Here is a 26907-nt window from a genome sequence, read left to right as displayed (position 1 = left end):
GGGTTCTTTAACTTGCACTGACATCGCACAGCACACGGGGCCTCTAGAATTTCGCCTCCATCGAAATTCAACTGCCGCGGTCGGGATCGAACCCACATCTTTCGGGTCAGATGTTTACAGCCATTGTAATCTTTACCCAGTATATATACACCACCATCCTGATGGTGGCTGTACACAAGATGCACACAAGCAGCAAAGTGCATGAAAAAGGCCAATCTGGCTAGCGCAAGCAGAATGCCGTTGCAACCCAGGATTTGTTTCAGCAGGAATAACAACAGTTACCGATAGCAACGACAAAGATACCTCGTCTCTTGGCTTATTGAGTGACGAAATAATGATAGGTGTGCGAAGCAGAGGTCCTTTTATTTTCAGACAATTCAGACTTTACGTAGCCGCCTAGCAGTAAAGAAGTGCATGCACTGGAGAGGCAACCACGCAGTGGTGTTGAATGTTGCACCCATAACTTGTGGCTTATGCGTGTGTGTATGAAAAACTTTGCGAGGACCACTGGCGAGTGCTAAAAAATGCACCAGTGATGCCAGTACTACGAGTGATATCAGTAATACCAAATGTACCAGTAATGTAGTTTTCACTGCATCAGGGCAACCTCGTTTATTCGATTTCTGCATCTCCTGCAAACATTTTTACGAGCCAAACTGGTCAGTGTTTAAATGACAGGCTTACGGAGCAGTAGAGAAATGTTAATGTTTTCTGCCACCTTGTTATCCACTGTCACAACTGCGAATGAGGCCCATTGCTTTAAAAACTGCATAGTATTTGTAAACACAAATAAAGAAAAGCTCGCAAGAGAGATTATCAGAGTGACTGAATGATATCAAGCCAGGTAAGAGTTGCATTAGCACCCCTCTTGTCTCCATCTTGCACAAAGAAAACCTGCTTTTAATATCAACTTACGCTCATATTCCAGAAGAGGGCAAATATGGGCTGGTTGGTACACGTTTTACGAATTGGGAAAACAGCGCAATGAAAGACGAGGCACAAGAAGGACAAAACACCAGCGCTGGTGTTTTGTCCTTCTCTTGCGTTGTCTTTCATTGCGCTCTTTTTCGAATTCGTAAAACGCTCACATTCCTTGCCTCTCTTGCATGCCTCTTACAGGCGATTGCTATGGCGCCTGTCTTGCACTTGTGTGCTTAACACTGGTTTCTTTCCTTGGTTGCCCTACATTGTTTTCCTCTTTGGAAGAGTTATACAATCATCCACACACTTGTCTAGAGCACTTGAACGGTGCGCTCTGTTGTGCCTTTATGACAATCATTGCTGCTCGGCGGGCCCCAAGGAGTTAAAAATGATCAATGAGCATCTGCGCGCATGATAAAGTCTCGTTCCGAGCCCTAAGCCCCTCGTAAATCATGCAAGTGCACAGTTCGAGCACTCTTCTAGACAGGTGTGTGGATTACTGTACAAGTGGCAATCCAAACAGATTGTCAGTTCAAAGTCACTGCTGCATTGAGTCCTTTCTTCAATTCCATGTACCTTTGTGGTGTTTCACAGCCATGACCACGAGCACAAACCTTTGCCTGACCTTTCCGTGTGAACGTGGCATGAGCGAGAGATTCACTACTCACCAGGCGCACTTGTTGTGGATGCTGTTCCAGCCACGGTGGAGACCACGCAGTGCTGGTGGTGATGGTTGGTGTCACCGCCGTCCCCCCGACCTCCCGCTGCTGCTTCAGCCGTGGCGTCCTTGAAGATGCCCCCCGAGAAGCCAAACACGGCGTCATCGGGCATCTTGATGCTGCCCAGGTCAGACGAGGTCACACCGTCACCACTGTTGCCACCCCCCTGGTGATGGTGGTGGTGGTGGTGATGGTGGTGATGATGGTGGCCTCCGGGAACACCCAGCAGTCCACCAGGTGAGCAGGGAGGCTCAGGTTTCTCCAGCTGGGTGCCTGGGAATATGACAGAACATTGTGGTACTCTGCGACGCGACTCAACAAAAACACACGATCAGCCGTGTTCGTGCTGCCAGTGTTCAGCATCATTCGCTATGCAAGGTTTACTGAATCACGGGTCCATGGCACAATCAGATGATTTTGTGATAGCCAACAGTGCCGGCCAATCACAGCAAGATAAAGCAAACATGCTGAATGCCAGCCCTAAAAGTCAGGTGCACAATTTCTATGCGAGGTTAAAAAAACTCTCAGGTCGGTTATGAGAGCGTGACACCAATGTTTAAGCATTAGCTGTGGTTTTTATTATTATTTATTGATACTGCGATCTTTTACAAGACTTTCGCAGGGTGGGCACACAATACATAAATTCTGGAAACAACAAAAACGACCTCAGGAACAAGCAAACAATACAACAACAATTGATCAACAATTTAAGATCAAGAACACAATTTCAAAAAGTACAAACGAAACAAAGAAATGTAGCGGTACGACATTATAAAAAAGTTAAAGGTGGCTTTCAAACCTTTTTAGTGAAGTTTGGGTTACTGCATCATTAGTTAGATTATTCCAGTCTGTAATCGTTCTGGGGAAAAAGGAGTACTTAATGGTGTTAATTTGTGCGTTTAATGGTGTTACTGTAAAGTCATGGCGTTGTCTTGTGTTGTACCCTGAGGAGAACGATATAATATTGGATGTGTCAATATTGTACTGACCTTTGATTAACTGAAATAAAAATTTTAGACGACAGATACGATTTCTGTGAGAGACTGGAAGCAAACCACTTTGATTAAGAAGTGCAGTGATAGATGTGCGGTTATGCGGTCAGAATGGTTAGGCATTTTCGCTCCAGATCTCGAGCTCGCCAAATCGCTTCCCAGTCTGAAGGTCTTGCTTCCTCCAAAGCATTTCGGTGTGGAGGATGTTTTTTTAGCATTTTGGTTTAAACTGTTACGCTCTTCTCCAGTCCTTCACCACTCGGCATCTTTCCCAGCATACACTAGCGCCGCTGGGCGTGCAGCAGCGTGCTGAGCAGGCCATCATCACCAGCGCTTCTGTGGGTGCACAGCGTCTTCGCACTCCGCCAAGTTTGCCAAGAGCGCGCCACTCCCGCAAAAGCTATGGTGCTAGCGACACAGAAACTAGGCACACTGCCAAGGTCAGCGCTGCAGACGGTGCAAAACTCAGGAATGCGCTACGAAAAGCTAATGCTCAAAAAAAGGGGGGTAAGTTTACAAGCTGCCATGTTTCCTGAGGCACTCGCTAATGCGTAGCACAGTCTGGCCAATATTTTTGGTGTGAAACCACTACTTTATGCGGTCCCAACCAAGAATCTTGAGTGAAGCCTTGGAGTAACTCGGGCAAGCTTGGGTTAGTTCGGAGGAGCATTGCACAGGCCAGCCAATGGGAGGAAGCTTGGTAAGTTCGGAGGAGCATTGTGGTAGCTCTAGCCAATGGGATGGTGACCTTGAGGGTGACCTTGGCCAAATCTAGCATAGCAACAGCCCATGTAGAAATCAAACAAATATTGCTGCGACTGGGTTTCGAACCAGCAGCGGTGCGAACAGACGAGCTTTGCTGGCCCCTGCATGAGAGCACTATGCTATTGCCGCAGCCGATCACGCCTCGTGTTAAGCTGCAACACACTCTCATGTTGTGCATTGCATATCGTCATCTTCATCAACTTCCATCTGCGGTGAGGACAGATCAGATCAGCTTCACCTCGATCAGAGCTTAGCGTGAGTCTAATATCGTCGCCAGAAGTGTCGATGACGCAACAAAGCAAAACCATGAGCCAATCAGGCTAAACACATGCTCTCGCACGCCTACTCAGTTTAACTACATTAAAACACTACAGTCAAACTTCCAGGACAGCAGCTTGGGCATGTTGGTTATTCATTTTTGACCATATCGTTCAAGCGTCCAAAAACACATAAGATAAATAATCACAGAGGTTCATACTCAGAGTTTCAACATTTCAAATTCTTTCTTAGTCAAAGCAACAGACGGCGTGCTGACACAATCGTCGCGCAGACTCGCTATCGAAGCTGCCTCGATTATTTCCCGGACTAACTGGTCTTTGTGATTAGCCAAAGCTTTGCATTTTTGGAAAACAGGTGCACAACTTGTTGAAGGGCGATCTCTGCAATGAATTCCCAGGTTCCGGCAAGCTTGCTCGAAATTAGTTTTGTGTTCTAATAGCCTTTCGTTCATGCACCTGCCAGTCTGCTCAATGTATTGTTTACCACATGCCACTGGCAACAAATAAACAAGGCCTTCGGTGCACTCCACAAAGGGGGTTCGATGCTTTATCGTGCATCCCTGCTTCTTTTTGGTCGGGTCGGAATTGACTCGTCTGCACAGACTTTTGAGTTTGTTGGGAGCAGTCATCACAACATTCACGCCAGCTCTTCGACCTATGCTCTTCAGGCGATGGGAAACGTTGTGAATATACGGTATTGCTACTACCGGCCTCCTTTCTTTTTGTTTCTTTGTCTCATCTTGCTGCTCGGGCCTAGCCTGCTAGCGAGCTTCCTGCTCAAGGGTGACTAAGGTTTTTAGACCTGAGACTTGAGTTCGCTAAAGGGCATGCCTGCTGGGCCTATGAGCCCAGAGGGGAGAAAGCACCAATGCCCTTCCAATCAGCTCACTCTAAGCTGACCAAGAGGGCTATTGTGAACTTGTGCCTCACAAGTGCCTTGAGGAAATCCTGTGTGCACAAAATGGAAGCGAGCTTTCTTCGCCAGGCTGAACGGCTTGGCAACTCGGGCTACCCCTCGCACCTTTTGGTTTCTGTTGCCAAGCAGATGAAAAAGCACTTGATGCAGGCTAGGCCCGAGCAGCAAGATGAGGCAAAGAAACAAAAAGAAAGGAGGCCGGTAGTAGCAATATCGTATATTCACAACGTTTCCCATCGCCTGAAGAGCATAGGTCGAAAAGCTGGCGTGAATGTTGTGATGACTGCTCCCAACAAACTCAAAAGTCTGTGCAGGCAAGTCAATTCCGACCCGACCAAAAAGAAGCAGGGATGCACGATAAAGCATCGAACCCCCTTTGTGGAGTGCACCGAAGGCCTTGTTTATTTGTTGCCAGTGGCATGTGGTAAACAATACATTGAGCAGACTGGCAGGTGCATGAACGAAAGGCTATTAGAACACAAAACTAATTTCGAGCAAGCTTGCCGGAACCTGGGAATTCATTGCAGAGATCGCCCTTCAACAAGTTGTGCACCTGTTTTCCAAAAATGCAAAGCTTTGGCTAATCACAAAGACCAGTTAGTCCGGGAAATAATCGAGGCAGCTTCGATAGCGAGTCTGCGCGATGATTGTGTCAGCACGCTGTCTGTTGCTTTGACTAAGAAAGAATTTGAAATGTTAAAACTGTGGTTATGAACCTCTGTGATTATTTATCTTATGTTTTTTTGGACGCTTGAACGATATGGTTGTGACACATTTGTGTTTTTTTAGGGGGAGAAGAAGGTATAAGAAGCAGTGTTTCTTCGAAATAAAAACCAGTTGTAAGTCAGCGCTTGTCTCTTGTCCCGGTGTTTTGCGCTGTTCCGTCAAAAAAAAAAAGTTAAACTTCGATATGACAAACTTCAATATAACGAAGTTACAAGGCATATTTAACTTAATCCCCATTGGAAACCATGTATATTTTGCCTCGACATAACGAAGTAATATTGCAGCAGTTTCATTACAACGAAGTCGCGTAACCTAAAAAAATTTATCCGGAAGGAAAATGTCGCCGTGACGATGATGGCCAAGGGGAAAGTGGTGCCAGCATGAGTGACTTGGGTAATCCACGCGGACAGGCCTCATGGGGCTCGTGGAATTCGCTCCCAGCAAGTGGGAGAGAAAGAGCCAACGCTCTCTCTTCCACCCGTCCGGGCCAGTCTTTTTTTTTCGCTCTGTCGCCAGCGACGGTGCACTCCTCACCCCACCGCCTCCCAGGCTTCTTCGCTGTGCATGCGTCAGCTTACATGCCCGTCTCTCATTGGATCTGCCAACCCATGTGATTGCTTGCGCGGCCGCCATCGCCGCCGTACTCCTTGTCCGCGTTGCCTTTCGCTTGAGCAAAAAGAGGCGATTCTGGAAGCAGTTTCGAAAGGTGAAAAGAAGAAGGACGTAGCGGCTCGATTTAGCATATCCATGAGTACGCTTTCAACAATTTTGAAAGCCAAGGAATCTATCCTCAGCTCAGTGAAATGTGGAACGAGCGCCCAACGTAAGCGATTGAAGCCTGCTACGTATCAAGATGTCGACAAGGCTGTGTTCGCCTGGTTCATGGACGCCAGAGCGCAGAACGTGCCGGTGAGTGGCACAATTTTGCAACAGAAAGCAAAGGATTTCGGTTGCCTGCTCGAGAAGGATTCTTTCAAGGCAAGCAGTGGTTGGCTCCACCGTTTTAAGGCCCGGTATGGGATCGTCGGATGGGTGTTGTGCGGGGAGTCAACGTCGGCTGACGCGCCTGAAGCCGATAGTTGACTGAAGGAAATGCCAGAAATACTGACGCGATACCAGCCATCGGAAGTTTACAACGCGGACAAAACTGGATTGTTTTATCAAATGCTACCTAATCGGACGCTAGCACTGAAAGGTGATCGCTGCCATGGTGGCAAACAGAGTAAACTGCGTATAACTGCTCTGCTGTGCGCAAACATGGAAGCAGTGATAAGCGAGTGCCGCTTGTCACTGGAAAGAGCAAGAAGCCGCAATGCTTCAGAAATGCTCGGAAATTGGAAGTGGAGTATACTTCGAACACGAAAGCGTGGATATCCCGCAACATCTTCCGTGACTGGCTCCGGGCGTTCGACAAGGATATGAAGAATGGCGGCCGCAGCGTGTACCTCTTGGTGGACAATTGTTCCGCCCATCACGTCGACGACTTGGAGCTTACCAATGTCGATTTTTTCCACCGAACTGCACTCCATTGATTCAGCCGCTCGACCAAGGAATCATCAACAGCGTCAAGTGTGCGTATCGTTGCCGGTTGATTGACAAGCTGCTGCTCAATCTCCGCTTAAAACGCCCCACTAAGGTGGATATTTTTCAAGCCTTAGAGATGTTTTCTGCATCGTGGAAGGAGACTTCAAAGGAAGTTATCCAGAATTGCTTCCGGAAAGGCGGGTTTGAGAACGGCGTGGCTGCAACAGCGAGTGCCTCCAAAGACCAGAACAGCACGGAGGCCAATGAAAGGGCTGCGTTCGATGGCGAGGAAGGCGATCAAGCCGGCCTTGAAGAAGCATGGAGGTGCCTGGAGAGTGACGGGGCTGTTCCTGACAGTGTCGCTCTGGAAGACTTCCTCTACGCCGGCTCTTGTGTCGTTGCCACCGAGGAAGTTACCGACGACTCCATTGTGCAGGATGTGCTGGGAAGCACGCAGGAGGACCCAGGCAGCGATATCGACGCTGAAGACGGCGATGCCCCGAGCAGCCGCGAAGTGCTTGACGCAACTGATGTTCTGCGGCGCCACGCGAGTTCGATTGGGCAGCAAGATGCAATGCAATCCTTGTGGGCCTATGAACACAGTGTGAGGCCATCTCTGATTGCAAAACAGACGCAAAAGAAAGTCACGGATTACTTTCAGAGAAAATAAAGGATGAGTGCTTACAACTGGCAAGTGATTTGGTAATGTTTTTGCATGCTAGGTACGGAATTTCGATGCAACAAAATATCATTATAACGAACTGAAGTGCCGATTTTTACGACTTCGTTATATCGAGGTTTAACTGTACCACTTTTTTGCCACACAAAATTGGAATGTTGTAGAAGACTGTTTGTCATCCTACATGGTGCAAACCTTTATCGCGTGGGCACCGCCCAATATCTCTTTGCCCTATTTCCTTCACAATCAAGCTTGTAACAGGCTATGCCACATACCCTGACCATTTTATTTTTTTCGTTCGATCCTGGCCGCGGCTGCCGAATTTCAATGAAGGCGAAATTCTAGAGGCCCGTGTGCTGTGCGGTGTCAGTGCACGTTAAAGAACCCCAGGTGGTTGAAATTTCCGGAGCCCTTCACTACGGCGTCCCTCATAGCCTGAGTTGCTTTGGGACGTTAAACCCCTATAAACCATAAACCATTTTATTTTGTGTGGTCTGCACCCCATTCATCACGTCCTCTTATCCAACCCAGTGTGAGATGGTGTATATAACATAAAAAACGCTTCACTAAGTGAGGGGTAGCCAATCTTTTTTGTCTAGAGAAACCCTAAAAGCCTTCAACATGTGCCAAAGAACCCCTCATCACAAGCGTCACAATTGGTCGGTGTTGCTTGTGAACAGATCCTTCTTGCTTTTTCATTTTGTTTCTTTATTCATTATTTTCATTCATTATTTATTATTTTCATGTTGCTTTATTCACTTTTGTAAGAACTAACTTGTTTTCTTGCTCTCATTAATTACTGTATTTACTCGCATAATTTTCACATCCCCAACTTTTTACTCAGACTTTTGAATAAAAACCTTCATATTTTGCACTCTCTGCTCCAGACCACCAGCACGTATGCCAGTGCGCGCAAGGCAGGCTTGGGAAGATCAGCGCGGTCACGTCGCCTCGTGTGGCTGCGAAAGGTGCGAGTGGCGACAGCACAAATTGTGCACCAGTTACCCGACTTGCTCGTGCTGGCGGTCGCTTTCCCAGACATCTGCCGATCCTTGCGCCGGCATCAGCGCGGGGTCGTTTTTTTTTTTTTTTCATTCTCACAGATACTGGCTTTCCGGAACAAATGGGCTAGCTGGCCGCAAAACTTCACCCCAGCTCCGCTGATGCCATCGAAATGCCCAGAAAAACACCCATCAGACGCGCACGCTTTTTTTTTTCGTGTTGTCCGGGTTCGGTGTTAGCTAGGCAGAGCGGCCAAAACTTTCAGTTGCCACACGCACCAGTCACCAGCGAAGACATTAACAGGCGTCCAGCCACCCAGCATCTTGGCACGCTGCCAAGGCCTGGGCTGTTTTCAACAAACGAGGAACTGTGTCTTGGGTCCCGCACGCTCCTCAGAAGTGTACCGGAAAGGGAGAGAGAGGGCCGTCTGGGTGTTCCCACAAAAGCAGCTCGCGGAACCCAGCTTGAGAACCCCTCAGATACGAACCCACGACCTGCGACAGCAATACCTGCGACATTTCAGTGGTCACGTGTTTGGATTCCAGTGACGGCATGAGGTTGCCTGCTGGTCTACTTTCTGTAAAATTAACGTTTATCTAAATATGACAACACTGTTAATTATAGCATACTCACTTTGAGCAACACCACCATTAAAACGAAAATAGAAAGAATACATTCGCCTACGCTTTCCTTGGTTTCAGTGGCTGTAGGCTTCTTTTGTGAGCCAATCATAATGATCCCCTGCCTTCCTCTGCTCTGCACGCAGCTTGAGATCTCAGAGTGCACAGACTGGCTTGTCGCCCTAGTCCTCCAAAACAAATTCCATTTCTTCTCGTCCCCAGCTGTACCCAGGCGGTGAGGCTGAGAGACGTACCAGCAAAGACGTTGCTTTTCACGCTGTCTCTCGGCATGTCGGCATCATCATCCGAGAGCATGGCCGCATGGTGGTTGTCTTCCAGGCCTATCAGTGGGAGCAAGCACACGACATTTAGGTGGCAGCAAGACTGCAGGCAAGAACTGCTGCCACATTTTGAAGCGCCGAGCTTCACGTATGCCGCGACCGAGAGACATCACGCGCAGCGCAGGGGGTGACGCAGCCGCGTGCTACTGCGCATGTGCGTCGCCTCCTCGCTGTCGCTACAACTGCGCGCTTCGCCTCCTTGCCCACAGTTTGACCTTTCATTGCAGCTGCGTGTTGCCCGCGTCGTAGCCGGCAACCCTCCTCTCCGCATTCCTGAGGGCAGTTTTAACCGCGCCGATTTCCGTCTCCTCCTCAGCCTCCGTACAGGCAGTGTGTGGATGGCCGAACACCTTCACCGTTATCGTGGTGCCCCCAGTGCATTGTGCGAGAACTGCGACAGTTATGACATCAAACCAAGCATAACTTCAGCTTTTCGCTTGTGTATCCAGGCTTAACCAGAGCTAAGCCACTGCCTAATTTTTTCCCAGAACACTTGCACAATGATCAGCATCCTTTACAAGTGCATAAGCAGTGGCAATAGTGGTGCTCCCCTGCCTACACTGGACATCTTTTTCTGCTGCTACTATCTTTACACCCTTCATGGACCAACACCAGGGAGTGACATAAAAGCAAGATGCAGGTACACTGTGGTTCATGGAAACGTGAACAGTCTGCAGCGCCGTTGTCATCCAACAATCAGGCAACCATTGCCCTGTCTTTGTCCAAATAAATTTACCGAGATGCAAGCAGTTCTTAACCATAAGTTTAAATTATTGAACGACCCCCGAAAAAGTGTTAATTCAAACATTTTCTCTGGTGCTTTGAAGTTCCAAGTAATGAGCTTTACTTACTATTGGCTAGGACTGGGGACCGTAGAAATGCATGCGAACAGAAGTTGTAAAACTTGTTTTTCACTCCACATGGCAGCTATTAAGTCAAGTCCTCATTAGCAACTGGCAAGAACATTTTAGAACAGCATGTGAACGTATGAAATGTCACTTTGAGGCCGGTATTAGTTTTAAACCGCTAAAGTATGTGTGTGTTTTGTCAAATGCACACTCACTTGTTGGTAAAGCGAGTCCACACTAACCAGTGAAGCCAATGAGTCAATGCGTTTCTTTTTCAGAAATTCCTTCGAAATAATTTCCGCAAACCTTTAAATTCATGAATGCAAACAGCTGTGGTGGTGCGAAATGCATTTATGCAAACATTCAGATAATCATAACAAAAAAAAGTATTACTCGACTCTTTAAATTTCACTCTTTTCGCCGAGTCAGAAAAATTGGCCTTTTCTTTTTGTGTGCGGAAAGTCATCTTTTTAATCAAGCATCTCACAGTTAGAAGGATACACATTTTTTTCTGACACCAAGCAAAAACCAACAAGGCACTCAGTGTGAAAGAGGAAGCGGGAAAGGCTGCCAAAGAGTGTCTTGTGTAGTTTTATCGCACCATTTGGCTCAGCTCGTACTTAAGACAGTCTATGAACTATCTTTGGACTTTGTGAAGAAGCACTGGAAGATTGCACAGCGGTGGCACAATGGCGAGCGGCAACAGTGGTGGCCTTACCGGAGGCCATGTTGCTGGCGTCTTTCTGCGACAGCTCAAAGTCGTCCATGGCTTCAAGCAGTTCGTCCTTGGGTGCTGGGCCCTTGACTGCACCGCAGGGCACTGCTCCTGTGCCAGACAACAAAGCAAACACTGCAGTGACTGCACACAGGGTCATCCGTAGACCAGCGCGAAAGTGAGACTATGCTGCTGCCTGATTGCAGCAAGCAGCTTAGCAGCAGCTGCTGGTGTCAAGAGTATCTGCACGCAAGGCACCACGTTCAATGCTTAGGTCACGGATCATGCTCTTACAGGGCACAGTGTACCAAGGCAAGTACTGCACTTACACAGGAATTACACTCGATTCCGAATATATCAACCCGGGTATATCGAATTACTGCTTATATCGAACTCTCAGAACATCCACTTGAAAATTGCTTGCGAAACTGTATTAGTGTTTGTTCGCTTTTATTGAACTCCCCCGTTCAGCAGAACATTCGATATTGTCAGGTAGTGGTGCCTGCAGTCCGGCGAACAGGAAAACAGCGAGAATGCTCCTAAATGAAACTCTTTATTTGGGCTGACTTGCGCCCGCAAAGAACTGAATCACTCGACGGCGGCGTAGCAACAAGCGTGCTCGGCGGTCGTCGAACAGAATGCCCGCCGCTGTCGGCCGGGCTCTTTTTAAAGCTGATAGCGAACATTCGAGATAAAGCTTGGAAAGTTACTAGAACATTCTGGCGCAAACTAGAACCGGCTCCACCTGGATGCGATCAATTGAGATAAATCTAGGCGTGTCTTGCATCACAAACAAAGCGATAACGCGGTGTGCCAGCAGCTTTGAGGAGTGAACAAACAATACAAACATTCCATATACTGAGCTGCGTAACTGCGCTCCCGCAAGTGACATTTCTCTTAATGCCGCTTCCATAATCCATTTTCGCGCATGGAGCTGGGTCGGCTACGCAGCCTTGGGCTAATGCTGACGGCGTTAGCACTGTAAAACCGTGTGACAAGGCCAACGTGCTGTGCGTGCTTGAGGGTGGCCTTCGGTCTGGCTTGCTTACCGTATTAACTCGCGTAATTTGCACACCCTTAATTTATTATCGCAGGTTTACGAAAAAGAAAAAGAGACCTCTGCTCGCATATTTTGTACTCCCTGTTGTCCCTGCTATTGGAGGTTGCTTTCCCGGATGAACAGCTGCGCGCATGCAGCAATCAGAAACTACCGAAACGTTTGCTGCTGAGTTTGCCACTAGTCAGCCAGGCTGTACCTGAGGGAGCAGCTTTATCCCGTTATCTCCACTTGCCACTGACCGCTTGCTTCGCGACAATTGTATTGCTGCGTGTTTATTGCTTTATTGCTCTGAGCTGCGCACGCACTGTCATATCATTCCTCGGGGAACTACATAACATGGGGCGGGGCGTGAGGAGGTATAGGTCTTGGTTTCGTTGGTTTATGGGGTTTAACATCCCAAAGCGACTAAGGCTATGAGAGGCGCCGTAGTGGAGGGCTCCGGATATTTCGACCACCTGGGGTTCTTTAGCATGCACTGACATCGCACAGTACACGGGCCTCTAGCATTCCTCCTCCAACGAAATTCTAGCCGCCGCGGCCGGGTTCGAACCCGCGTCTTTCGGGTCAGCAGCCGAGCACCTTAACCAGAGTTAAGTGAACACACACACATGCATACATACACAAGGACACATACTACACGCAGTCACGCATAGTGGACACTCTTTAAACGGAATCTCAAGGGACCGGGAAAATGTGTTCAGTTTATCAGGAGTCTTCGACCACTCTCGAAGTCGTCGATGGTTTCCATCTCCCTTTGCAATGCAAGCGCATTGTGCGGTCGCTTCTGTGCTGCCATTGGAAATGCTGATCGACTTGCGCTACCAGTAGGCCGGCGGGCAGCATGTTGCTGAAGGAAGCATGCCGCTTCATATCAGATATCCACACATCAAACTATTTTGCGATTCCCCAAGAGTTCAATATATCTGGAATCGACCGTATTAGCTTAGCAATGCCACTAATGCTTTGTCACACACAGCGATGCTTTTGAACACAGACCAATCGAGTGTGCCACTCAACCCCCATCAATAGGATATGGTTAGCACAAAAAATGTATTATGGGGGACGCGGAAACTGGAACTATTTTGTAACTTAAGCATGAAATGCAACACATTTTGGAGCAATTATGCAACATTTTACGCCGATTTCAGAACAGCAATTTATTTTAAACTAGCCATTATAGTTAAACTAGCCATCATAGTTACAGAGTAATAACAATTAACACCGTCGATAGGCCATTCTCAGGTTATGAAATAATTAAGGAGAGAGTGCACAATTTATGATGTCAGCATGTTCACAAAGCCCTGTTCTGTGCAATAAAGCTATTGGTTCTCTTTTTAAATGCCAAGAAGTCAAACACGCACATTTACATGGAAACGTTTTGTACAAAGAAAAACTTTCATAAACCAAGCCAACGACAATACTAGCATGCACAACACTAGCATGTGTGTTGGTGCAGACCTGGTGTGCAATACAGCTGTGGGCCTTAGACCACTTCTTGCACCTACACATTTAAAGTAAACTTTGCGGGGACGCCTTCGTCCCCTGCATTCGCTTTCCAGCAACGCACTAGTTCTCTGTGGTTAGCTCCCCTGCAAGGCACTCTCCTTAGTTGTGTTACTTTAACTAACAGGGGAGGGCGCTCGCGTTGCAGCGACACCAGCGCCACGAATGGCGTTTTGCCGCGCGCGCGCAGGGGATAGCCGGTTCTCTTCTCCTTGGGACCGGGAAAGCACGCGGACGTTTCGCGTACCGCTCCGCTCTTCGCCGGCGGACGACCTCATGTGGAAACATGTTCCCCTCAGCTCGTCCTGTCCGATCTCGGAGTTTTTCCCCTGCCCTACCATGCTGGTGAGTCGGACATCCTCGATTCCTCAGAGTATTTTGTTGCTAGCTGGCGTTATTGTTGTTATAGCAATAAATGCTGTGTTTGTTTCAGCCAGTGTGTCGTTCCTTTGTTCCCACAGAGCAAGGCCCGCCGTGGTCGCCGTGTGCTCGGTAGCGCTCGTGACCACGGGGTGGGGTCTGCGCGGTTTTGAACCGAGTTAGCTGCGGTTAAGCGGGGAGAACGCATTTATCTCCCCTATAAAACCTCACAACTTAGAAATGTGCAAACGGGGTTAAGTGCCAGCAAGCAGCAAACCCCAGTCAGTATGCAAGGCCATCTAGGTTGCATGATTAAACGCGAACATGAGCGACAGACAGGTACAGTCTTTGTCAAAAGTAACCAGACTGCACGTATTTCTTCTCAGTCGTATATTAAAGCTATTATGACAGCCCTCAAGCTCTGAAATGTCTGTATGGTAAGAAGAACCCCTGTCCACACCTTCAAAGGACTTTTTGATCTTTAGGGAAGCCGTGAGGGCTCTGTTATACGAATGAGAAGCAAACCATGCAGCCTGGTTACCTTTGACAAAGACTGTACGTCTACTGGTAGAGGGAAAATGGGAATACGTGGCCAGAGAGGGGCTGCTACTCTACAAGATGGCATTTGCGGGTGCTTGCTAGTTAATGCATAGGCACCCAAACCTTTTGGTCCCACCTAGCAGCAGAACAGAAAGCTGGGCAAGTTGGTGGTTATCCATTTTTTAACAGCGCGAAAAGACGATGACGTTTACACACACAACAACACGAGCGCTGACTTTCAACTGAAAATTTATTAACACAAACGACATTTATACACAATCCCGCCAAACAAACACACAAAAAAAACCTACTTAACTTATCTTAAACATCCGGCAACGGCTTCTCCAGAAGGGCAAATTCACGGTTTCACGGTTTAAATTCACATTGATAAGGGGGGTTCTGCGTGTGTCGCTAAACCGTCATTGTCATTGATAAACCGTACGTCATTGTCATTGATAAACAGTGAATTTGCCCTTCTGGAGAAGCCGTTGCCGGATGTTTAAGATAAGTTAAGTAGGTTTTTTTGTGCGTTTGTTTGGCGGGATTATGTATAAATGTCTTTTGTGTTAATAAATTTTCAGTTGAAAGTCAGCACTCGTGTTGTTGTGTGTGTAAACGTCGTCTTCTTGCGCTGTTAAAAAATTAGCAGCAGAGCACACATCACAAACGCACAGAGGCTGCCAAGGGGTCTCAGGAAAGAAGCCCCGCAGCACTCACCACCGAGCCGTGGCAGCACGGGCAGAGCCACGGGTGTCGCCGGTGGGCTGGTGGGCAGGGGCGTGCCGTCCTCCAGCGCCAGGCTGACACGGGCCCCGGGGTCCCTGGCCCAGGTGCGGTACAGCTGTGCCAGCACGGTCCGCATGTGCTGCCAGCCATCGGGCGCGCTGTGCGCTGCCACTGAGCACAGCGCCTCGGACAGGTCACGCGCATGAGACATGCGCTCCTGGTACTCGCGCTGACCCTCGGACGACCACGACTCGCCATCCTCGCCCGTGCCACCGCCGCCGCCACCCGCTGTCAGGTCGATGGGGAATGGGCCACACCTGGTGGGCAGAAAACAGTGCATTTCAAATGCCAGAGCGCTTCTGCTGCTCCAAGTAATCACAAGTCGTCGGTTTTCTCACTGCTCACGCGATCTTCTGGCCCACTACGACAGTGCTGCTGAACAGTGCTCACTTGTTTGATAAGCAAGATATCATGCTTGCCATGTGTGTAAGCACGTAATGGAGGTACGCATGCACTTGACACAAATGGCAACACAATGGTTGACACAAATGTGTCAACAGCCATCGGGGGCAGCACCACGTGGCATGCCGTCGCATTGTGCTGCGACAATGTCACCAACTCACGGTGAGGGTGCCGGCAAAGAAGGCCAACCAGCGCCAGTGCTGCCATCCTTTTAAATCATTACGATATGAACTCATGGCAATGGGCTTGCAGGCACTGCGGCCCACATGTGCTACCGCAGTGTTTTTGAGGCAAAAAAAGTTAAAGCACAGCGCGATCCACGCGCCACCAGTGCAGACGTGCTGACTGGTTCCGACTTGACAGGCGTGTGCATATAGCATGCCGGCATCTGGCGCCCTTAGAGCAACCTGTGCACGCGCAGTGGCGCTCCCCGGAAGCAGATTGGACTATGCTATTACTCTCTATTCTCATCCTACACTATTCTCCTTTCTTTACTCCTTGACAGCACTGTCCAGTTGTCCATGCAGTGTAAGGTTGCTACCGTGCATTCCCTGTCAATTATTCACAACCCCTGCACAGGCGCACGGAGACCGGCATTTCTAAGCATAGCCAGCTGCGTCTTAAGAACGTGCTTCACAACCGGTGACAACAAGGACAGCCGAGCTGCATGCACAAATGGTCACCTGATTGCGGGGAAGAGCTAAGCCTGGCGAGCGGCGGAAGGTGTCCCATAAACAGCTCCCGCTGTGAAAGTGAGGCTTTTAAGTCGGGCAGACAGTCAATCAAACAAAGAAATGCTTCAGAGTCACCTGTGCAATTACGCCTTGCATACACAGCTGCCTACATGCTTGCCTCTCGCGGTGCAGTGAAGGGGGAACAATGCCAACCTGCGCCACCGCTGGTGCACCTCGTCGAGCGGGATCTCGACGTTCTGCGCATGCGCCACGACGAAGGCATGTGCGCAGGGCAGCCGGTAGGCCTGTCGGAAGGCGCAGTCGCAGCTGAAGCCGCTCGGTGGCAGCGTGCCCTTGCCGGCGATCGAGTTGACCACCAGCTGTGAGCCGGAGGCCAGCACGGAGAACTTGTGCGAGCGCGAGATGCGGATCTGCACGAGCACATGGACGGCCGCGTAGTCGCAGCAGGCAGCAATCAGGCGGGCCTCGTAGTCCAGCAGCTGGACGTGGTACTCGCGGATCTCTCCCAGCATGGCCTGCGTGGTGGTCTGCGCCAGGACGCCGTGCGCCCCATACGCCAGGTTGCACACGGCCTCACACAGGCTGCGTGACTGGCTGCACACCGCCTGCGAAGAATAACCACCATGCTCCTTAGCAAGTCATTGCGCCGCCATCTGAATTTAGACCCGAGTCAAAGTGCGGACCCATACCAGTCCTACTACACCTGTGTTCATTCGCTCAGTTTGTGTGTAATAGTGCAACAACCCCTCATCCTGGCATCCACTCAAGTGGAGATCTCTTCACTCCTTGTGGTTGTCATCATCATCCTCAGCAGCAGTAGCAGTAGCATGACTATGTATGCCCATTGAAGGAGAAAGGACTGTACCATATCTCTCCAATCAACCGTGTCCTGTGTCAGCTGAGGCCACTTTATCTCCGCAAACTTCATCTAATCTGCCCACCTAACTTTCTGCCACCCCCTGCTATGCTTGCCTTCTCTTGGAATTCAGTCTGTTACCCTTAATCAGCATCAGTTATCTTGCCTTCGCATTATAGTTGGCAGAGCAATATCAAAGACTCCGACAGAGATAGAAACAGAAGAGAAGTTTATCTACGGGCACGCAAGCACATCAAACTATCAGTGACGATATCACAGGAAGAAGGCACACCTGTTGGAACTGTACCAGGGCTTCGATGCGGTCATTAACACCAGCGCACCATGGCACGAGTCCGGAGCGGCGGAAGCCCGCCCACAGGTCTCGCTGCTCGTGCCACACCCGGCGGAAGTGGCGAGCAAAGCGCCCCTCGCCCATCTCCAGGCGGCGCAGGTTGTCCATGTAGGTGCGCTCGTGCAGGCAGGCCAGCATGGCACGCAGCGTGCGGCACACGCGCTCCTGCTCAGGGGCCGGCATCTTCAGCTGGTCCATCTTGTTCAGCAGCGAGCTGGACGCACATGGGGAGTGAGCGGGTCGATAAATAAGCATTCTTCTACAACCAGTCAAACAGCAGCAATCAATGAGAACAGAAATTTTAAGCACCAGAAGGCTCTTTGCACTCGGAGTTGAAACACAGGAATGCGTGGCCAGCAATAGCTGCCGCATCATCTTGTGAGAGTTACTCGTATTACTGGCAAGGACACATCCACGTGCAGGGTGGGTCACAAAATGGTGCAGATTCACAAGTGCGTCACCTTTCTGAAAACTGGGTGCATGTACTACACCTGCATTTCTCATTACCAATTTGATTGTCGACATTCGTGAAGAATCTGCTGTACCGAAGGACCACAGGTGACTGTGCTTTTTGCCACACATCATGCTGCACGCTCAGCTAAGTGGGCGCCTCCGCAGTGCTGCTGTTGCTAGTATTTCCTTAGTGGGTCGCATGCCATGACCATAAAAGGGTTAATGCAAAAAAAGAAAAAGGCATTTTCCACGCTTCTACTTCTAGGCATCTTTTCTGGAAACATGGGCCGGCTAGCAGTTCTCTGCTGGCTGGCTATTGCTTCCATGGACTTCCCCTCATCATTAAAGTACACATGTACCACAAGCCACACTCATTTCAACATATCAACACCTTGGAGGTCAACACCTTGGAGGTCAACACCTTAGAGGTCAACACCTTTAAGGTCTGTACTGCAAGTACGCTTAAAAAATGGGAACTGATTCCTTTGTCAGTGAGCAGGTTTGGGGAAAACAGGCCACGCAAAAACCATCTTTCCCCAACATATTTTGCCTTCAGTGCTTGTATTATTTTTCTCTTTTGCATGAGCAAAAAATGTAAAAGTTTACCACTCTCTTAACCCACCTCCCGACACTATGCTCAGACAGCACTTCCCCCTCTCAGCTTCTCCGACTGGCCGCCGTGCAAGTGACATGGGGGCTATGAGGGAGGCCGTAGTGAAGGGCTCTGGATTAATTTAGACTGTCTTGGGTTCTTCAACATGCGCTGGCAACGTGCACAGCACTTGAGCACTACTCGTACCTGACCTCCATCAAAAAAACTACACAGAATGTTCACTACATTCGAATCAGTGCGAAAGCACACACTTGTGCGACTGAGAAGACAACGACGAGCGGGCAGTGCCGCAGGAAGGAGCGCTAGCCCTAGGCCAGCTGCAAACAGACAAGGGAGCAGATAACGGATGCTGCTGCTCGGGGTTGGTACCCACTGAATTAGTGCTTATGCATTTATATGGCCACCGCAGCTGGAACTGAACCAGCGACTTTGGATCAACAGTGAGATTAGAACAACTGAGATGTTGCCAATTTAAACCAGTGAACTAGGTGAAATGAGGGAAGATGAATGCTTCGAGTGAATGAACTACAAAGTCAGTTTAATTTTTTTTTATTAGAAAAACTGAAACATCATATTAAACACCAGTACGGACCAAATATATGAAATGCACTTGTCTTGCACAGTGCTTAACCAATCGAGCAGCAGCAGAATTCCGGCGATACAACCACAGCTGATCTGAATGTTGTCACGACATGAATTCGTAAAATTCCATGGCCAAAGCGCATTGCGCACAGTGCGCAGATTCCTGGCTGAACCCAACAGATTCCTGCACCACTATGAGGGGTATGAATGCGACAGTCGCAACCACCACGGGCAGTAAGCCACGGCAGGCTTGAGATTTTAGCGGCAGCAAGGCAAGCTCCGAGAGACAAAGTGTGCTCTATGTGTGACCATGCCGCCCGAGCATAGAGAACAATTCAACCACCAGCTGTGCAGTACAGAACTGTGAACACTAGGAGGAATCATTTTAACTATTGCGTCAGCTTGAATTTATATGTACGTGATTGTGTGTCCAGCTTTTCAAGCACTGAGAACCTGGAATTCACTACAGCCATAAATAAATTTGCATACGCGTCTTTTCCGCACTACCAAGACATCAGTTTTGCTCAGTTTATGATGTTAATATTTTTTTAAACCCCCGAGAAATTCACATTAAGATTTTGCTGAACAGCAGTGGTTGTACCATCAGCAACAAATGAAATATGAACAAGACAATTGAATCGCAAACAGCAAAATTAGAAGTTCTTAGCCAGGGCGACATCAATGCTGGCGATGGGTAATTTCAGTTCAAAGGCTAAAGATTGTTCTTCAGAAGTGTTAATCTACCTTACCTTTGGTTACAGGCGCGAAAAAAGACACAGTGCAAGGCAGAAAGATGGGACGAAGCACTTCGTCCCGCCTTTCTGCCTTGCGTTGTGTCTTTTTTTGCACCTGTAACCAAAAATGAACAGTTACCAACTTGTCCAGCAAGACATTCTTTTAATCGACCTTACCTGGAGCTAATATGTTGGTGATTTTGTGTTGACACTTCAGTTACCTTGTTCCCATTTCATTCATCACTTATAGTACTTGGCCAGCAAGGAACACTGCACAATGCATACTCCTCGTGCTTTGCCCCTGCTCTGTTGACAAGAGCTGTGCCTGATGTTTCAAATAACTGATGCCTTGACTAAGATAACACTCGAGGTTTGTAAGGTTACCTCACCAGATGTCAACCCGTGTGTCACACAACCCTCTGTGTTACAGCAGTATTATGGCCGTAGTGCCACGATACACTGGTAGTAGCGAAAGCGACCTTTCTTGTTGTTACAAGTTGTATTAGAAAAAGTAGTGGGCGTTTAAAAACTCACATGACTGAATATAAAAATCTTCTAACTGCAAGCCATTCATTCATTTACTACCAGCAAAATTATTTTCAAGGCACCATTACTCTTGCATGCTGTCACACTCACAAATACGGTCACCAGCACTCAGCCACAGCAACACACGAAGAGAAGCAAACAAAGTATGCTGAACTCCACTCATGTGTTGCCTAATGAAAATAGGAAGCTCCGGTAAGTGTGGGATTGAGAGTACCACTCATGTGGTCATTAGGGGTGTGCAAATATTGAAATTTTCTAATACGAATTGAATACGAGTATAAAGAAAAAAATGGCTCCGAATATCAAATATCTGTTCAGTAAGAAAAAAATATTCCAGAAAAAGATGAACAGGCAAATGTTGTTACCCTCATAATTTTTTTTTCTCAAAACAGTGTGAGGTTTTTGTAGCTGAAATAAAAACTAGACTGACTCAGCACCACATACAAAAACATGATGTGCACGTAAATGTATACTACTTGGTTAGACATAACAGTATGCAACATGTAATGTGGTCATGCAAAATGAAATCCATGAAATGATGCATGACTGGCAACTAAAGTAACTTGATAGCCAGTAAAACCTCTCCCATATCTGAAGTAATTATCCGATTACCCCCCTTATCCGAAGGACGGTTTATAAAATGACCCGCGCCCCCGAAGTAAAAAAAAATAAGGAGATTGCTGAAATTGCGAATACACGTTGAAGCCTTCGCTCCATGGTACTCAACCCTATGCCCTGGCACGAACACTGAACAGCCTGTCACTAGCCCACAGTTTCAGTGTGTTGGAATGGAAGAACAATACAGACATGAGTGAGTGGTAAGCTCATGGGCGGGTGAACGGGGAGACTGCTACTATGCTATACTATGCTATACTACACTATGGAGACTGCTACTACCGAAACTATGCGGCCAGGCTATTTTTATGGCCTGTTGACAGGGGCTCTCCTATCGCCGTCACACTTGCCGTTAAGCGCAATTAAGTGGTGTGCGGGTTGCAATGCGCCATGCAACAGGCAAGATTTTTACACGGTCGCTCGCCCTGCTGCCACACTTTGACATGCCCCTTCAGGAGCCTCATGCAGAGTTTCACAAGTGGCCTTTCCCACATATCATAGTTGACCTAAACACGATGGTGGAGCTCATGCTAGGAGAGTCATGAAGGCGACAGGACAAATTCCATGGGTTTGGGCGTTAAGTAAGTACGTAACACATTATGGAAGGATCAAAGAAAAAACACGCGCTTTCTCTCTGATTGTTCGAAGCTAGTGGACAGCCACCTTGTTCCCTTCAGGTGTGTAATATTTGGGAAAGCCCACTTGCGGAATTTCACAAGAGGTCATAGCAGCCGAATCAGATCGGTTCTTGTAATAAACACTGAAGAAGAAAGTGAAGAGGGTGCATTTGTATTGTTTTCCTGACACTTTAAACTTGATTGTCGGATAATGTGTCCAGGTATTGTGGTTTTCTCCATGGTCGAACTTATGAAAGTCTGCACGGTATATGAGTGCTTGCAAATATGCAGGAATTTGCTAATATGAATTTCTCGAAGAATATGAACTGAATATAAAACATTTGATTCTTATTCGAAATTTTGAATATACATATACCCCTATTGGTCATACCTGTATGTGAGGTCAGGAGTCAATGCAATTGAAATACACAAGAGTACTTTGTCTACTTCTGTCTATGTCCATACAGGAGATGAAGCACCTACTGCAGACATGAAAAACTCGCCCAATCCAGTCATCTGTGGAAGTACACAAACTGCTCGCAAACGACGATGCATGCAGCAATAAAGGCAGCACCGAAGAAGCCTCGAGAAGTTGGGCAATCCTTTAAATAGCAATGACCCGCGAACTGACCCCCCCCCCAGGTAAACGTAACCCAGTGGAAAGTAAGGAGACTGCTGTCGACTGGCTGCATGCGCAATGAATGGCAAATTTTATGGGTGAAAAAAAGCATCACAGTGAGACATTAAGCTGCAGTGAGTGAGTGCAGAATGCAGTAGCACGGCTGCCTTTTTGTTTTCGCAGGGATGTTGATACGCATTGAGAAAGCAGGGAGAATGCAACCAAAGCAAATGCAGAATATTTAGCCTCACTAAGAGCTGTACTAATCAAGCGAATTAATTAAAATCAGTTTTCCTAAGGTGACCTGCAGCATGGCTTATACTAATTGGAGGTTGGACTATTTGGTTTAAATTAAAAAAAAAGACAAAAGTGCACTGAATTCAATTTTCAAACTTCGGTTTTAACCGAAATAAGCTCAGTAAATCTCTGACAGGTATATGCCACAGCTATAAGCTTGCCATTGAACAGAAGTTGTACTCAGTCAAAGGAGGAAATTAACTAAGTGCAGAAGCCAGGGCTGTTGTGAGAGGGTGTACCTTTTGACTCAGTAGCGCTACTTTACACACCTCTGTAGACTGAGAGACTCCAGCTCAACACCGAATGTCATCTGTCTGTGTAGTGTTGTTCACTGTCATCACCCGTTTAGCGTAGTTACTTGGTTAGCCAAGTCTCTTCACTGCATGAAGGACAATCGACACTGTGCATGCATACGTGTCACGAAAAAGTGCATTGTTCGGGCTACCACGACAGTCACGCGCAGTTCCGTCACTGACGTAAAACATAGGCCACTTAATGCCCAGCCATTCTAGCTATGCTTAGTTTCATACATTGCAGGTAACGCTGTGGAGGCTGTGGAAGCAGCGAGTTCATGAAAACATATTACCCTGCCACATATCATTTGTTCTCGAAACTTTGCCATGCGTTTGGACGAGGACAAACATGGGTATATAACGAAGTGGTAGTATTGAAAATCATGACGGAAGCTGTGAGGTGCTCAGTGTTTGGGCCCTCTGGCAATAACCTTCCCTGAGTGTGAACTACACATTGGGCACGGATTGAATAAGAGCGATTTGCTCTCCCAACCACGTATCATAATGCTGCATGTAATTCTTACTTCTTGAAGTTTCGGTGAGTTGCAGGATGAAATTGTCGCAAGAGGTAAAATGAAGTCCAGGAAGTGCCAGCCACAGCTGTAAGGTTTGTTGGAATGAAGAATGCCAGTGTTCACTTCAGTTGTAAGGCGAACTACCTTTTGGGCATGGACTTATCCTTTGTCCATTACTTCTTTATTGATGATATCATTTCCCTCTCCAAGAACAGCTATCGTGCTTTACCAGCAATTAATGACCATTTTTGCTCAATTACAGGTAAAATGAATGTTTCCAAAAGACAAAAAGCCAAGTTAAACTCGGAAGTTACTTTTGGCCGCATAGGAATACCACATTATGCCAATGAAAAAAAAAAAAATGGTAATTCATCCGTAGGAAATACTAATGGCAAAAAAAAAATAAGAAAACAAGAAACACGGTTTTGAAATAAACAGTGGAAAAATTCCGTCGACTTCCGAAAAAATAAAAACCGAAAAGCCCAACCCCTACTTCTAATATTATGACAGGGAATGGTGAGAGGAGTGAGCATGCAAAAATTTGCATGCTCATTTTGCACAATAAATGCCAGTGCAATACATGTTTGGCACAAATTAGCCTGCATGTCCTGTGCCTATCATAAGCGCTCATTTCGGAGTTTGGCAACAGGCGAGCAGATTCCATCCCAGCATGCAGCCAAATGTCTGAGCTGGAGTGGCAGCACGTGAGACTGCCCAGTCCCAGAGGACTTCCCCCAGATGCTCACCGAATGACGTGGTAGTGGCACAGCAGGGTGGTGCTCGCCTGGTCGAAGAAGTTGCGCAGCCCCTGCAGCTTCAGCTGCTCCTTGCCCAGCAGCAAGAGGCGCACCTGCGACGCCACGGGGTTGGCCTGCGTGAAGACACTCATCAGCAGGCCCACCACGAGCCGCACGGGCCGCATGACGAGCGCGAAGGCGAACGGGCAGCCCAGGCCTGCGGCATCATGGCCGCTCCACGAGGCCAGCGAGAAGCGGGGCCGGCCACCAGGCCCTGTCGCCATGGAGGCGAATGCGTAGCCGCTGTCGAAGAGCAGCAGCTCAGGGAACTGCCGCAGGGATCGGCGCATGGCGCCCGTCTGGAAGAAGACGGCCGTCACCGCGTCGCTGGCACCCACGATGACTGAGACGGTCGCGTCGGCATCCGCCTCTTCAAGCTTCTCCAGCTCGCGCAGCAGCGAAGCGATCTCGGTGGCCTCGCGCAGCGAGCTGTCCGTGGCGCCGCCGTTGCTGCCTCCGCCGCCACCCAGCGTGAGCTGCAGCTGTCGGGCGTGGCGCACGCTCAGTGCCCGGAACTCCTCGCCCACGCCTGCGTGCAGTGGGTCCATGCCGTCCTCGTCTTCGTCGCTGTCGTCACTAGAGCTTGATTCCGCCTCCCCGCCGGCCTCGCCGTCTGCCTCGAGGTTGGCCTCCCCATCGCCATCGGCGTCCATGTCGCCGAGACTGGCGTCCTGCAGGGCCGTCAGGCCCTCCTGCAGGCACGGCACAGGACGGTCATTGGAACGGCGTTCTCTGGCACACTTTCAGTTCAGTGGAAGAGTAAACAGAACTGCTGCTAACAGGTTGGTTAATCGCAGTATACACCCTCCGCCAAACAACGGCAAGCAGAGCAGATTAACAACAGCATCACCCACAGACACTGTAATCCTCTCCCACATCCTTCACGCCGTCCCTAACCAAATCCTCTCAGGGACATCCGTCGTGCACATGAGTATGACGACTTAATAAATCTAAATGATGCAACGGAACAAACACAGCAAGACAGAAAGATAGAAGGAGCACTGAACTCATGTGCCGGTCAGTTAAGACACGTGGGCTTTGTACCTTTGAACTCGCTGCAGTGGGAGGAAGCTAACAGCACGAGCCGACACGTTCGCGTGCCAACCACGCGGGTACAGAAAGCCTCGCCTCACACCCGCAGCTCCAATCCACACACTAAACATGAATACGTCTAACATGGGAGTAAAAAGAGAGTAGCTGTCATTTACCACACTTCCTATCAGGGGCAGGGTAAGCTGCCCAAGTTCCGGAGCAGATTTCGATCACTAAACATACGGAATGCTTACCGTATTTTCCGGTGTATAAGACGCACCCGCCATATATGAAGGCTCTCGTTGAAAAAGTTGGTATATAAGACGCACCTGTGTATAACACGCACCCCAATTTACCCACTTAGTCTAGTGAGGGTTAATTAAACACGCTTGCTCGACCATCGCGAAATGAACCATGGATGGACTCATCTGATCGCATAAAAGCTCCGTAGCTCCGTAGGCCCGCAGCCTGATTTCCGTTTTCGGTAGCATACTCCACTGCAGATAATTTGAACTTTGCGGTGTAGCTCTTGCGCAACTTCGGTGGCATACTGTAGTAAGACCGAGCACGACAGGTGTAGGTAGTGGAAAACACACGCCGAAGTCACCAACACAGACGTAATACGTACACGGTTGCGAAGTGCAAAGAAAGACTAAAAAAGAACACCGGCTTGGCTTGTTCTGACCATGGCGAGAAGCCAAACGAACGAAAAACGAAAAATTCGCATATAAGACGCCCCCTTGTATAGGACGCACCAGCAAGATTTTTGACAAAAAACCGCGTCTTATACACCGGAAAATATGGTACTCTTGGCAACGGAGGCATATTCACACCGCAAAGCATAGTAACACGATGCCGACAGATATGGGATGAGGCTTTTAAACGTGGCACCAGAAGTCTTGAGGTCAGCAAACAGAGGAGGTCGAAACCTGGGTTAGAATCTTCGTGACTAGATGCTAGAACTTCGCATGTTTTCCACCCGCAAGTATGGCACAGTTAGTGATGGAAATCTACCTAAGGTCTTGGGCAGCATACCCTGCCCCATAAAGGGAGTGTGCTAGAGGTCAGCTTACTCGCTTTTTACTCCTTTCGTGTTTAGGTAGCACTGTAATGAGTTCACATAAGGCGTGCCCCGTGTTAATCTGAGAACTAAACATTTTGACGGATTTGCCTGTCTGGTTCAGTTTGAAGATTTATAATAAACTCGAACACATTTCCAACCAAGAACTTTAAACTGAAACCCAATGTTTCAGAGCTTGGCTCCTTCTTCAGGGGTGACTGGGGGCAGTAGCTAGCATCTTTAGGTGTCTTTAAGGGGGTAGTAGCTAGCATCTTTAAGCTCTAACCCCCTCCCCCGTGCCTTTCTCATCACAGCTTTCGTTCTTTTGACCTCCTGCTCCCCTCCATGCATACTTAGATGCCAGCTACTGCCCCCAGTCCCCCCTGAAGGAGCCGAGACGGCTCCAAAATGTTGTGTTTCAAATTAAAGTTTTTGGTTGGAGATGTGTTAGAGTTTATTATAAGGTGTTCATCTGCATTGCTGACAGCGACAGCTGTTTGTACTAAGTCCTCTGAAAGCATTGTCGTGGTCTGT

General features: G+C 48.4%; 1 protein-coding gene across 5 annotated transcripts in view; it reads right to left on the bottom strand.

The window, feature by feature from the left end:
• Positions 1–26907, bottom strand: part of LOC149344153 (uncharacterized) — a 50698-nt gene that overhangs the window by 15172 nt on the left and 8619 nt on the right. For 4 of the 5 annotated variants that reach the window (XM_089546171.1, XM_089546172.1, XM_089546173.1 and 1 more), the window contains exons 3-10: positions 24231–24973; positions 17541–17814; positions 16585–16997; positions 15227–15552; positions 11050–11157; positions 9397–9483; positions 8801–9031; positions 1590–1913 (exon numbers count right to left, since the gene is read on the bottom strand). In XM_089546171.1, coding sequence (XP_089402297.1) covers positions 1590–1913; positions 8801–9031; positions 9397–9483; positions 11050–11157; positions 15227–15552; positions 16585–16997; positions 17541–17814; positions 24231–24973 — 2506 coding nt within the window. The remainder of the gene's footprint in view (positions 1–1589; positions 1914–8800; positions 9032–9396; positions 9484–11049; positions 11158–15226; positions 15553–16584; positions 16998–17540; positions 17815–24230; positions 24974–26907) is intronic. The other variant, XM_089546174.1, reaches the window with a different exon arrangement.

This window comes from Amblyomma mixtum, chromosome 5 (assembly GCF_055824585.1).
Source record: "Amblyomma mixtum isolate Tamu chromosome 5, ASM5582458v1, whole genome shotgun sequence".
NCBI classification, from domain to species: domain Eukaryota; kingdom Metazoa; phylum Arthropoda; class Arachnida; order Ixodida; family Ixodidae; genus Amblyomma; species Amblyomma mixtum.
Note: the sequence above shows the minus strand (reverse complement) of the source record. Positions and strands in the feature narration are given on the sequence as shown.